This window comes from Schistocerca nitens, chromosome 11, assembly GCF_023898315.1.
Source record: "Schistocerca nitens isolate TAMUIC-IGC-003100 chromosome 11, iqSchNite1.1, whole genome shotgun sequence".
NCBI lineage: Eukaryota > Metazoa > Arthropoda > Insecta > Orthoptera > Acrididae > Schistocerca > Schistocerca nitens.
Window position 1 is genome coordinate 200528982 of NC_064624.1, and position 14548 is coordinate 200543529.

The following is a 14548-nucleotide window of genomic DNA, read 5'->3' on the forward strand; positions in this document are numbered from 1 at the left end:
TTAAATCGGCCGCGGTCCGATGGTAGACGTCGGACCCGCGTGTCGCCACTGTCAGTGATTGCAGACCGAGCGCCGCCACACGGCAGGTCTAGAGAGACTCCCTAGCACTCGCCCCAGATGTACAGCTAATTTGCTTATATACTTGAGAGTGACAGCATATTGATTAATATTAGTAGGTGTGACAAAGAATATCAAAGAGACTGGTTACAAGTGGAAGCTTGTGTGTTGTGTGAAATGTCTTTGACGCTGGAGTCGTCTTTGACCGTAGCCAGTCGGCAGTGAACTCTTGGTGTGTGTAACGGTGGAACAATGTACAGGTCGCCGTTATAATAATTTGCAAGTGAACAGGAAAAATGAATTATGTTACTACTTTTTTTTATATAAACATCAAGAAGGAACCACATTCAAAGAAATGGTATTTGAAGCACCAAAAAATGAGGCAAACACATTTCTGCAGCCAACGAAACAGCATTGTGGAATCATACTTTCACTAGACGACTGAAGCCAACACAAAAAAGTCCAATATCATCTTATAAACATTTCACGGAAAAGTGAGTACTGTCATGAAATATGCTAAATTCAAGTATATAAAAATAGTGAGCATATTTCAACATCTACTGTAAACGCAAATGTACCAGGCTCAAACTAGAGTGCCAATTGTGTAGACACCAGAGAAGTATGCAAATACGGAGTGAACCACTGCCTCACCTACCCTGGGCTGAGTCCCCTCTCGAGGTGACTGCTGAGGGCTCGGTCCAGCAGCCCACCAAAAGCCGTCGAGATGTGCGTCTTCAGCCCTTCCGCCTCGTCGCTGCAGTCCATCTGTTCTGTAGGCGTCTCTGAACTGGTCGTTGCCACGCTGCAACAAGACCAGAATCACCTTGTTGTAAGATGCTGTGACAAAATTCTGCCCCCTACTACACTGCACCCACTGGAAGAAAGCGTTTGAGAAACAGCAGAAGGGGCATTTTATCGCGAATCTCTTGCCCAACGTAAAGTCCCCAGTGACTGGAAAAAAGCGCAGGAGAAGCCTGTATATAAGAAGGGTAGAAGGACGGATCCTCAAAATTACAGACCAATATCCTTAACATCGGTTTGTTGCAGGATTCTCAAACATATTCTCAGTTTGAATATAGTGAATTTCCTTGAGACAGAGAAGTTGCTGTCCATACATCAGCACAGCTTTAGAAAGCATCGCTCCTGCGAAACACAACTCGCCCTTTTTTCACACGATATCTTGCGAACCATTGATGAAGGGTATCAGACGGATGCCATATTCCTCGACTTCCGGAAAGCGTTTGACTCGGTGCCCCACTGCAGACTCCTAACTAAGGTACGAGCATATGGGATTGGTTCCAAAGTATGTGAGTGGCTCGAAGACTTCTCAAGTAATAGAGCCCAGTACGTTGTCCTCGATGGTGAGTGTTCATCGGAGGTGAGGGTATCATCTGGAGTGCCCCAGGGAAGTGTGGTAGGTCCGCTGTTGTTTTCTATCTACATAAATGATCTTTTGGATAGGGTGGACAGCAATGTGCAGCTGTTTGCTGATGATGCTGTGGTGTACGGGAAGGTGTCTTCGTTGAATGACTGTAGGAGGATACGAGATGACTCGGACAGGAGTTGTGATTGGTGTAAAAGAATGGCAGCTACATATAGATAAATGCAAATTAATGCAGATGAATAGGAAAAAGAATCCCGTAATGTTTGAATATTCCATTAGTAGTGTAGCGCTTCACACAGTCACGTTGATTAAATATTTGGGCGTAACACTGCAGAGCGATACGAAGTGGGACAAGCATGTAATGGCAGTTGTGGGGATGGCGGATAGTCGTCTTCGGTTCATTGGTACAATTTTGGGAAGATGTTCATCTGTAAAGGAGACCACTTATAAAACACTAATACGACCTATTCTCGAGTACTGCTCGAGCATTTGGGATCCCTATCAGGTCGGATTGAGGGAGGACATAGAAGCAATTCAGAGGCGGGCTGCTAGATTTGTTACTGGTAGGTTTGATCATCACGCGAGTGTTACGAAAATGCTTCGGGCACTCGGGTGGGAGTCTCTGGAGGAAAGGAGGCGTTCGTTTCGTGAATTGCTACTGAGGAAATTTACGAGAACCAGCATTTGAGGCTGACTCCAGTACAATTTTACTGCCGCCAACTTACATTTCGCGGAAAGTCCACAAAGATAAGATAAGAGAAATTAGGGCTCGTACAGAGGCATATAGGCAGTTATTTTTCCCTCATTCTGTTTGGGAGTGGAACAGGGAGAGAAGATGCTAGTTGTGGTACGAGGTACCCTCCGCCACGCACCGTATGGTGGATTGCAGAGTATGTATGTAGATGTAGATGTAGGGCAGCAGACCTGAGAAAGATAGAAAGCAACAGAGCAGTGAAGCAGACAAAACATTTTACACAGTTGTCTGTACGTATCATCAAAAAGCTGTTACAGAACTTCAACTCCTAGCAACTACAGTATAATCCCACTTTTACATTCCCGGAATTAACATTTTCCCTCCACTTATGACATTTTTTATCAGTCCCGTCAAGTTTCACATGCCCACAATGTTAATTTGCACCCGATTTTGTGTCACCAAATTTATAATTTTTCCGCACTTTGCGCATTACGAAAATATGTTTGTGGAGAAAAAATGACACTGGCATGATGTTGGCCATTTAGTAGTGTTTACAAGTACTACATGGTTAGATTTCTTGACACCAGGGCACTCTACACAGCAGATTTGAACCAGTAAATGTGTAAAAGTTGGAACAATTCGTGCCGTATCTCCCGTTGCTGCCAAGCTCTACTTGGCGTGATGGCCGACGGGAGTAACTAGGTTCGTTCAATGGGAGTAAATAGGTTCGTTCAAATGAAGATATCGTGACCAGTCACAATCACTTCCAAACTGTCTTCACACTGAAAATGCAGTTTCATGACTGCTGTGATAATTGTGACACCTTTGTCGAACCATATGTAGCGTGTTTCGGCGTATGGTCACTTGACACTGTCATTCACTTTGCGATGCTCAAATGTTTTTAGTTTAAACACAGCGCTGGTTACGTATTTTATTTGCGCTGAGCAAAACATGTTTCGAGAATTTTTCTCACTGGCAGGTGCAGTGTTTATGTAAGTATTTTTTGTGATGTTACACAAACAAAAAATGTGAGCAATAGTTTGCATGTGTGTGTGGTTTTCTACATAAACTTATGAGGCACAGTACCTGAGAACCTCAAAAAGATGACTACAGAGCAAGAGACGCAGAACAGCACATATTCAAACACCACACAAAATACTTATGTACATATTTGCACTTGACAAAGAGAAAAAATTCTTGAAACACGTCATGCTAAGCATGAAAAAATACATAAATAGTGCAGTATTTCATTATTATTTAAACAATGAATGACAGCTGCAGGCTTTTAAAGACACTGATATGACATATAAAATTGTGTCAAACATTCCTACTTCCCAAACAGTTATCAGCGGTTTCTATTAGATAATAAACCTTCAGTAGATGGTAAACAACTCCCCGACAAGTCTTTTGGTGCCTGTTATGTACATACATCATACATAAAGTGCAAGGGGGGTATCCTATATGCAACTTTTACAGATTATAATGTTATTTCCCACATTTTACATTTTCCCGCATTTTGCACCATTTTTTTTTTCTTTTTTTAAGGCCCCTGAAAAGAGTGTAAAAGCAGGGTTTCACTGTAGTTTTATGGAGGCTGTTTGGTGGTACATTTAATGCGCTACATCCAAACTGTGGAGAGCAATGTGAAGCAGATTTAACACAAAGTTCTCCCTGTGTTTCATAAACACACTCGGAGCTGGTGTTGCATGTGGCTGCCATTACCTTTGGACTGGCTGAAATATGCGGGTTTTTGGAAGTTTTAACTCTCGTGTATAAACACGTAGCTGGAATTCCGAAACATTTCAAACTTTACTGGCCTTTCTAATTTAAATATACATATATTGACATTGGTAGCGTTATATTTTATTCCACAGATATAACTTCAATTTAACAATAATTATTGTAAAAAATGAAAAGTAGTTCAAGTATTCAAATACATATCCAAAGCAAGCAAACAAGTGATCTATCTCCTAGATTTCTTTTACAGCCAATTTAAACCTAAATAAACACACAAAACACAAGAACAAACCAAATTTAGCATTCATAGTGGAGTACAATACAAATTGAAACCAGGAGGGATACGCAGTCCAACACTACATTCAGATGAATCACGCACTCTGACCGATTTCCTGATTTAATCTGCACGAAAATCCTTCGTAACACAACCTGTAAAAATAATACGATAAGTATTTAATCTGAATCCTCAAGTATTTCATTCTCATCACCTGCGGGTATGTCAAGGGCTTTGTAAATCATTTGCTCAAGTCTTTTCTCTTCTTCACAACACATTTTTAACACAAAATCAGCACAAAAGCACACAAAACACAGCGAACTTGAGCATCAGCTAATGCCTACAAAACAAGAGGTGATAAAGATTTTAAAAATGAAAAACTTTTCCAGTGATACTGCTACAACCATCTAGCAATAAGTACGGAGCCTGCAGACCCAATACATGTTTGCTGGAGCCACAAATACACATTTGACACCCCAGAAAATCACTATGTCGTATATACCCGAGTATAAGATGACCTGATTATAAGATGACCAGCTTTGTGAAAGAAGCGGCGACACTTTCTGCGCAACCCACCCGTCACTTTGCACGACAATGAGCGGGCGCATACAGCGCAAGCTGTGGCTGCTCTGTTCGGTCGATGGGACTGGGAAGTACTGTACCATCCACCATACTTCCCGCACTTAAGTCCTTTGATTTGATACCGAAGATGGAGGAACCACTTCGTGGCATTCACTTCAGAACTGTTCCAGAGATTCGACAGGCAGTAGACCAAGACCAGCTTGGGCAGTCCCCTGCTGACATGCAGGGTCCGTGGATTCACGAGGTTGTCTCCGTACCCCGTACACGTCCATCCGCTCGATACAATTTGAAACGAGACTCGTCCGACCGAGCAACAGGTGGTCTCCAGTCATCAACAGTCCAACGTCGGTGTTGACGGGCCCAGGCGAGATCTGAAGCTTTGTCTCATGCAGTCATCAAGGGTACACGAGTGGGCCTTCAGCTCCGAAAGCCCATATCGATGATGTTTCGTCGAATGGTTCGCAGGCTGACACTTTTTGATGAGCCAGCACTGAAATCTGGAGCAATCTGAGGAAGTGTTGCACTTCTGTCACACTGACCGATTCTCTTCAGTCGTCATCGGTGCAGTTTCAGGCAGGGTCTTTTCCAGCCGCAGTGATGTCGGTGATTTGACGTTTTACCAGATTCCCGATATTCACGGTACACTCGTGACACTGTCGTACAGGAAGATCCCCATGCCATCGCTACCTCGGAGACGCTCTGTCCCTCCGTTTGCGCGCCAGCTATAATGCCACATTCAAACTCACTTAAATCTTGATAACCTGCTATTGTAGCAACAGTAACTGAGCTAACAACTGTGCCAGACACTTGTTTCTTTGGCACTTCAGTGGATATTCGTGCAGAAAATAAAACTATTTCAGACTATACCCCACAAAATATTACATGTGGATACAATTCGCTATGAAATAGTACTCATTTGGTAATTTTGTGTTTTCACATTTTGTTGCAGAATTCCATCTATATTCGGATTCATCACAAATGTGAATTTTTCAGGTCCCTACTTACCACACGTCCTACGACTCTGCCCCTCTGTTAGTTTATGTTTTCCATCCTCCTTTCTTCCCTGAGAGTACCTTCCCACTTCTAATCTTATCAATTCACTTACCGGTACCGTATTTACTCAAATCTAAGCTGCACTCGAATCTAAGCCGCACCTGAAAAATGGAGACTCTAAATTCGAGGGGAGAGAGAAGTTTTAGACCGCATCTCCAAATCGAAACAAAGTTAGTCCATTGTAACACGAGAGACAATTTATGTCAAATGGATGAAGATACAGCTACAGTAGTTTGGTTCGAGTCGTAAGCTTAGCAGTTAGGCTTTACCAGGTAGCCATTGCTATGCGTCAGGTGCTCCGTCCGTATTATACGGGTTCCCTTCCTTTTTCACGTGCTTCGTCTGGTTTCAATCAATTGATTATTTTGCTTTGATCTGATAAGTGCCATTATGTGTTTACGTCACTCTAAGCTGAAAATGCATTATTGTACTGTGCCACGCATTGTTTGTTGCATTCTAATAATGAGTGTTTACGGCCTGTCGCAGCTCGCGGCATGGCTCACTTTTGTGCGCGCTACCGCCGCTTACGATAAAAAAAGAGGAGAATTGTCTCATTAGTGATACAATGGCAAGAGACTGCTATTTGTAGTTACTGCGATGGTTACTTACAATGCAATGCAGGGGTCGAAACTCGGGGCGGAGAAAAAAAAGCTCGTCTTCTGCCTTTTTTTTTTTTTTAATTTATTTACTGACACAGAGGTTTTGGCGCCAGTATTTATCTTTGTGCCTGCAAAGCACGCCTGTGTAGCGCTACATATATTCGATGGCAGAAGTTAGTCGTGGCGGCACATACCGACATTTTTCAGAACTTCCGCTTACTTTGCACTCGATTGTAAGCCGAAGGCAGTATTTTGGATTACAAAAACTGGAAAAAAAAGTGCGGCTTAGATTCAAGTAAATACGGCAACTTTCATCATAATCCAGCAACAACATACATAATCACTTCAATTCGCTTCTGTCCCCAGTTTTCCTACAGTCAAAAATTCACTTCCACACAGTACTGTCCCCCAGACATACATACACACATTAAGAGCTATGTTTCATACTAGAAGACCTCTGTTAGTGAGGAATGCCCTCCTTGCCTTTGCGAGATAGCTTCTTGTTTCCTCCTTACGGTGTCGATCTACTCTGTGGTCCCTAATTTTGATATCAAGTTTGTCGCTGATCTCATTTCTGCTACCCACCAATACCTTTGCCTTTCTCTGCTTTATTATCAGTGCGTACAATGAGGGTGGTTTGACAAATGTTGTAAATTTTCACGAAAGAATGGAACATTTTTTTTTGCACCTTCGTGGCTGGTAGGCTTAATTATTCCAAGGACTGGATAAAGAATTTTAATAATGTACAGTAGACAGTTGATTGTTGACAGCCATCTAAATTCATCAGCGTGTCAACTTTGATTGTAAATGGAGAAAGACAAGTTTTGTGATGTCATTTAACATTTTCATTTTGAGGGTTGGACTGCTGCACAGATCAAAACAGAACTGGATGAAACTCACGAACACATGCACCATCACTGAAGACCATTTGCCTTTGGATTATAGAATTTAATCACCATCTGACAAGCACGGAAGATGAAGGGCTCTCGGCTGTCCACGTAGGTCACGACAAAGGAAACCATTGACAAAATCTATGATACGATAATGCAAGACTGCAAAATAAAAATTTGAGAGGTTTTTGAGACTGTATACATCTCTACTGAGCGAGTGCACGATATCCTGCACAGAGAACTGGCTGTGAAGAAGCTGTGTGCGAGACGAGTGCCACGATTTCTCACAGTCGACCGAAAGCATGACGAGGACAACATTTTGACACACTGTCTGGCGATGTTTAATCGCAACCTACGAAACCTTTTGCACCAATTTTTGACTGTTGATGAAACCTGGATCCATCATTACACACCAGAGTCAAAGTGGCAGCCAGAACATTGGACAAAGGCTAGCGAGAGGACACCGAAGATGGCAAAGACCATTTTGTCAGCTGGTAAGGTGATGGCCAATTTTTTTTTCTTTTTCTTTTGGAGGGGGGGGGGGAATCCCAAACAATAATCCTCAGATTATATATATACTAAGATGGTATCTGTCTTTTCGGACATGTCCGAAAGAACAGATACCATCGGTGACCATGCAGCTCGTTACAATGACATTACAATGAAATGAACACCCTTAGCTGCTTACAGGCCTTGACAAACGTCAACGGGGATAGATGAAAATGTGTGCCCCGACTATATAAAAAAACAAAGATGATGTGACTTACCAAACGGAAGCGCTGGCAGGTTGATAGACACACAAACACAAACATACACACAAAATTCAAGCTTTCGCAACCGAAGGTTGCTTCATCAGGAAAGAGGGGAAGACGAAAGGATGTGGGTTTTACGGGAGAGGGTAAGGAGTCATTCCAATCCCGGGAGTGGAAGGACTTACCCTAGGGGGAAAAAAGGACAGGTATACACTCGCGCGCACACACACACACACACACACACACACACACACACACACACACATATCCATCCGCACACACACACACACACACACACACACACACACACACACACACACACACACACACACAGCAGCTATCCAAACTGTTACACCTGATATCCTACAGAGAGTGTGGAACGAGTTGGAGTATCGGGTTGATATTGCTCGTGTGTCTGGAGGGGCCCATATTGAACATCTCTGAACTTGTTTTTGAGTGAAAAAAAAAAAAAAAAACCTTTTTAAATACTCTTTGTAATGATGTATAACAGAAGGTTATATTATGTTTCTTTCATTAAATACACATTTTTAAAGTTGTGGTATTCTTTTTGAATCACCCTGTATTTTTCCAATGGGATGAGGATCACTGGACCAAATGTATACCCCTCAAAGGAGAAAAACAGTGAGTTGTTTATGAGACAAACAATTTTTCCTTGCTATTTTACCAGACTTTTTAACCCGTCCTAACATTGTGCTCATCCGACTGTTCAATTCGTCGACACCTCCTGTAACTGTTCCCCATCTTCAAACAGAGCAGCAGCCTCTAGGACCCAAAACGACGCCACAGGACTCTGCCTCACCTGGCCGGGTGGTCCTTTGTGCCGTGTGCCGTCAGTGCATCCTTCCCCGCAGCATGTTCGGCGCAATGCGGCCAGGCCAGCTCACGCGGTGACTCGGCGGATGTGCCCAGCTCCGAGGCCTCTGTGGCTGCGCCCGACTCGAACGAGCCACCGCCGACACCCGCCACTCCCGCTCTGGACGTCTTCTGCCGGCCGTCAGATATGCTGGGGTACTCTGAGGTCCGAGACCGTGCCACCGAAGGCACCGACTCTATGTACAAAAGCACATAAGTTACAATGGGGAACAATGTTTTTTTTCTACATAACAAAATATAACTCAGATTGATAATATGCCACTAATTATTCACGAATTTGCACTCTATCCATGTCCATCAGCCACACTTTTTGAAAAATATAGTTGCAGGCAATTTTCATATAATGAAATTTTCACTCTACAGCAGCGTGTGCGCTAATATGAAAGTTCCTGGCAGATTAAAACTGTGTGCCGGACCGAGACTCGAACTCGGGACATTTACCTTTCGCGGGCAAGTGCTCTACCAACTGAGCTACCCAAGGTCCCGAGTTTGAGTCTCGGTCGGGCACACAGTTTTAATCTGCCAGGAAGTTTCATATTAGCGCACACTCCGCTGTACAGAGAGATTCTCATTCTAGAAACAACCCCCAGGCTGTGGCTAAGCCATGTGTCCGCTATATCCTTTCTTCCAGGAGTGCTACTTCTGCAAGGTTCGCAGGAGACCTTCTGTAAAGTTTGGAAGGTAGGAGACGAGGTACTGGCGGAATTAAAGCTGTGAGGACGGGGCGTGAGTCATGCTTGGGTAGCTCAGATGGTAGAGCACTTGCCCGCGAAAGGCACAGATCCCGAGTTTGAGTCTCGGTCCGGCACACAGTTTTAATCTGCCAGGAAGTTAATTTTCATATAGTTCATGTATTGCCTATCACAGCATTATGGCCAATGGCTACTATTTCTGCTCATCTGTTGCCCCTCTCCCCTAATTTAAGTGATAGGTATTTTGGGTTGTTTTTATTTCTGATATTACAATATTGGGGAACTAGAAAACTTTTTAAAAATCCTAATCATAGCTACAATATTTTTTTACTTCTAAAGGTGTGGACTGAAATCTACTGGAGAAGTTAGCTGAGAAATCATTAAGAATAAACTATATACAACTTTATTAATTTCAACATGCCATCTGCTAAGATATGTACAAATTATATCCAGCATATTTTCTTATATTTGTGGAAATTTTATGCTCAAATCTTAATGATAGGCAGTAACTGCAATAGTCAGAAGAGCTTATATAAGGGGCAGTAAAATGAAAATGAAACAGATGGGAAAAATATGTAAACTGTTTATTATTTCAAAAGTAATCAGCATAACTATTAATACATTGAACGCAATGAGAGATAAGACATGGGAAAATGTTTTAAAATTGTGTAAGGAACTGTAATTTTAGCTAGACACGCACCTCTTTGTCCAAAGCAAATAAACAGCCACAAATTATTTTTTTTTTAATGGTTCCAAAAATATGGAAATAGCATGGGGAGAGATCAGAATTGTACAAAGGACATGTAAGGACTTCTCAGTGAAACTTCTGCAGCACAGTCTCAACAATCTCGGCTCACGCATGCTTCCTACGCAACTGCGGCATCAGGGGAAAAGTCCCTGACGGACAGCAAACTTTGGCTGTTTGCAGATAATGCTGAGGTGTACAGAAATGTGTTGTAATGGGGTGACTGTAGGATGACAGAAGATGACTTAGAAGAAATTTCTAGTTGGTGGGACAAATGTCAGTTGGCTCTAAATGTAGAGAAATATAAGTTAATGCAGACGAGTAGGAAAAATAATCCTGTAACGGGCAAATACAGCATTAGTAATCTAGCGCTTCACAGTCACATCAGTTAAATATCTAGGTGTAATGTTGCAGAGCAACAAGAAATGGATTGAGCAAGAAACAGCACTAAAACATTGTCCAGCTGGACCACTACACTATTTAATTTACTGACAAAATGTGCTGAATTCTTAATGTAAGAGTTCAATTGTTCCAGATATGCTCATATTAGTGTTGCCAACAACTTGTCAGTCAGTGGCGAAACAATGGGACTTGCTGTGGGCACCAGTGGAAAGTATTTTTTATTAATTTCCAGACGCACAGAATCGCAAACTGCTCGGGAAAAAAGCAGGAGTGCACTGGATATTGTGTACCTGTGGTGGCAAACATCTAGGTACTACTACAACAACTGTCAAAAAACAACTAGAGTGACACAAGGGCAAGCTGTTAAACACATGAACAAAAATAATACTGAGGTAATAGTATGCACACCAGGTGGACATGCCAGGTGACTCAACAACATACTGTGATGAAAAAACCTTTAAGAAGTGGATGAATTTTGCTGTCTTAGGACCAGAATTAATAAGGAATGTACAGGCAAAAAAGTCATAGCAAGGACTGCACAATGGAATTCTACATAATTTAAAAGCTGCTAACACTCAAAAATATAATACTGTTGTTTGTTGTTGTGGTTGTTGTTGTTGTGGTCTTCGGTCCAGAGACTGGTTTGATGCAGCTCTCCATGCTACTCTATCCTGTGCAAGTTTCTTCATCTCCAAGTAACTACTGCACCCTACATCCTTATGAATATGCTTAGTCTATTCATCTTTTGGTCTCTCTCTACGATTTTTTCCATCCACACTGCCCTCCAGTACTAAATTGGTGATCCCTGGATGCCTCAGAACATGTCCTACCAACCGATCCCTTCCTCTAGTCAAGTTGTGCCACAAATTTCTCTGCTCCTCAATTCTATTCAGTACCTCCTCATTAGTTATGTGATCTACCCATCTAATCTTCAGCATTCTTCTGCAGCACCACATTTCTAAAGCTTCTATTATTTTCTTGTCTGAACTATTTATCATCCATGTTTCACATCCATACACAGCTACAATCCATACAAATACTTTCAGAAAAGACTTCCTGACACTTAAATCTATACTCGATGTTATCAAATTTCTCTTCTTCAGAAATGCTCTCCTTGCCATAGCCAATTTACATTTTATATCCTCTCTACTACGACCTTCATCTGTTATTTTGCTATATTTTGCTATATAATCCTACAGAGCAGAAAAAGAATTTTCAGTTCATGAAAAGCTAATTAAACATGGGGTGTTCAGCCAGTAAGTTTTTTTTTTATTTTATGCACAGTTTTTGACGACCAACCCAGTCTCCTTCAGCTGCTGCAAAGTTGTGCTGTTATGTGCACACACTGCCTGGCCTAGAACTACGCTGTGAACAACTGTTGGTCTCGCGTCGTTATTTCTAGCCAAATGAGTTTGACTCCTGCTGCTCACTACACCCTTTGACGCTCTTTAGCTTTTCAGAGCCAATACAGACCTTCTGCCTGTGAAACAGATACATTCTTTCATGATTTCTCCAGTTCTGGTTGGTGCAAATGCCAGTACAATCTTGATAAATTAACTGCTGGAACATGAGCCTTGTTCAAAATGAAATCTCTGTCCACATTTATAAGCTTTTCCACCTTCTTTATTTCAACAGATTTCTTTCTGTTCTAGAAGCTCGGCGTCTGCACCCAATACTAATCTCATAGTATCTCATGTCAGGTTTCACGTTTATACCCGAGGCAGCGCTTGGCGACAGTTGATTTTCTTTTCTTGGCTGTTTTAGTCGTGAGAGCTGACATTTCACATATCGCCCTTTGACATTTTCTAATAGTTTGACTCGCATAAGGCTTCCACTTCTGCATTGAATGCAATACACACTCTGCTACCAGAGATCTAGACTGTCTTTAACATTACACAAAAGACTTTGTACCTTTGCTGAAGAGAGCAAAGCACAACAGGTACCATATTGACATAGGAGTCTATCAAAAATTCTGGATATTGGGCCAGGATGAGGTAAACATGCAATTCTTGTCTTCTCCCCCTGCCTCTGCTATGTCTCATTCTCTTTCCCAGCGTTCTTGATTATGACGATCTTTGTACCCACTCTTTCTTAACAGTACTCGTAGATGTCGTAATTGTTCGGCGGGGCTCTGCTACTCTGAAAGCTTTTGAGCTGTATGTACGTGTCTTTAGCACTGAATAAACAGGGACAATGGTTTAATTTTCAATGCCACTTGGGGAGCAGCACCCAATTTAATACAATCTTGTCTACATCTACATCTACACCTACATCTACATAGATACTCTGCAGCCACCATACAGTGTGTGGCAGAGGGTATTCTGTACCATTACTAGCCATTTTCTTTCCTGTTCCACTTCCAAATAGAGTAAGGAAAAACGACCGACTAAATGCCTCCGTATCAGCCTAATTTCTTGTATTTTATCTTTGTGATCCTTATGCACAATGTATCTCGGCGGCAGTAGAATCGTTCTGCAGTCAGCTTCAAATGCCGGTTCTCTAAATTTTCTCAATAGTGTTTTTCAAAAAGACCACCACCTCCCCTACAGGGATTCCAGTTTGAGTTCCCAAAGCATCTCCGTAACACTTAAAGTGTTGAAACTTCCTGGCAGATTAAAACTGTGTGCCGGACTGAGACTCAAAGTCAGGAGTCTCGATCCAGCACACAGTTTTAATCTGCCAGGGAATTTCATTGCAGCGCACACTCCTCTGCAGAGTGAAAATCTCATTCTGGACTTAAAGTGTTGTTCGAACCTACCGCTAACAAACCTAGCAGCCCGCCTCTGAATTTCTTCATTGTCTTCCTTCAATGCCACCTGGTGCGGATCCCAAACCTTCTAGCAGTACTCAAGAATAGGTTGCACAAGCATCATATATGCTGGTCTCCTTTACAGGCGAACTACTCTTTCCTAAAATTCTCCCAATAAATCAAAGTCAACCATTCATCTTCCCTGCCACAGTTCTCACATGCTGGTTCCATCTTATATGGCTTTGCAACGTTACACCCAGACATTTCAATGACTTGACTGTGTCAAGTTGGACACTAGTAATACTATATCAGAACATTACAGGTCTGATCTTCCTACTCATCTGCATTAACTTACATTTTTCCACATTTAGGGCTACCTGCCATTCATCACACCAACTGGAAATTTTGTCCACTTGTCTTGCTTCTTCCTACAGCCACTCAACTTTGACACCTTACCGTACACCACAGCATCATTAGCCAACAACGGCAAACTGCTGCCCATTCTGGTAGCCAAATCATTTATGTATATAGAAAATAATAGCAGTCCTATCATACTTCCCTGGGGCACTATTGATAATACGCTTGTCTCTGATAAACACTAACGGCTGAGGACAACATATTCGGTTCCATTTAAAAAGTCTTCGAGCTACTCACATTTCTGTCAACTTATACCATAAGCTCATACCTTCATTAACAGCCAGCAATGAGGCACTATGTCAAATGCTTTCCAGAAATCTAGAAATATGGTATCTGCCCATTGCTGTTCATCAACAGTTCGAGTATATCATGTGAGAAAAAGAGCAAGCTGCACAAACGATGCTTCCTAAAACCGTGCAGATTCGTGGACATTAGAGTCTCAGTTTCAAGAAAGATTATTATATTCGAACTGAGAATATGTTCAAGGATTCTGCCGCAAACAGAAGTTAGGGATATTGGTCTGTAATTTTGCAAGTACTTTCCTCTACCCTTCTTATATACCGGAGTTACCTGAACTTTTTTCCAGTCACCTGGGGACTTTGTGCTGGCAAGAGGTTCATGATACGC

The 14548-nt window shown here is 42.1% G+C and overlaps 1 protein-coding gene across 1 annotated transcript in view; it reads right to left on the bottom strand.

Annotated features, from left to right (window-relative positions):
• Positions 1-708: 708 nt before the first annotated feature.
• LOC126212778 (uncharacterized) overlaps positions 709-14548 on the bottom strand; it is a 30787-nt gene continuing 16947 nt past the window's right edge. The window contains exons 3-4 of the mRNA XM_049940182.1: positions 8843-9092; positions 709-859 (exon numbers count right to left, since the gene is read on the bottom strand). Of these exons, the coding sequence (XP_049796139.1) occupies positions 709-859; positions 8843-9092 (401 nt within the window). The remainder of the gene's footprint in view (positions 860-8842; positions 9093-14548) is intronic.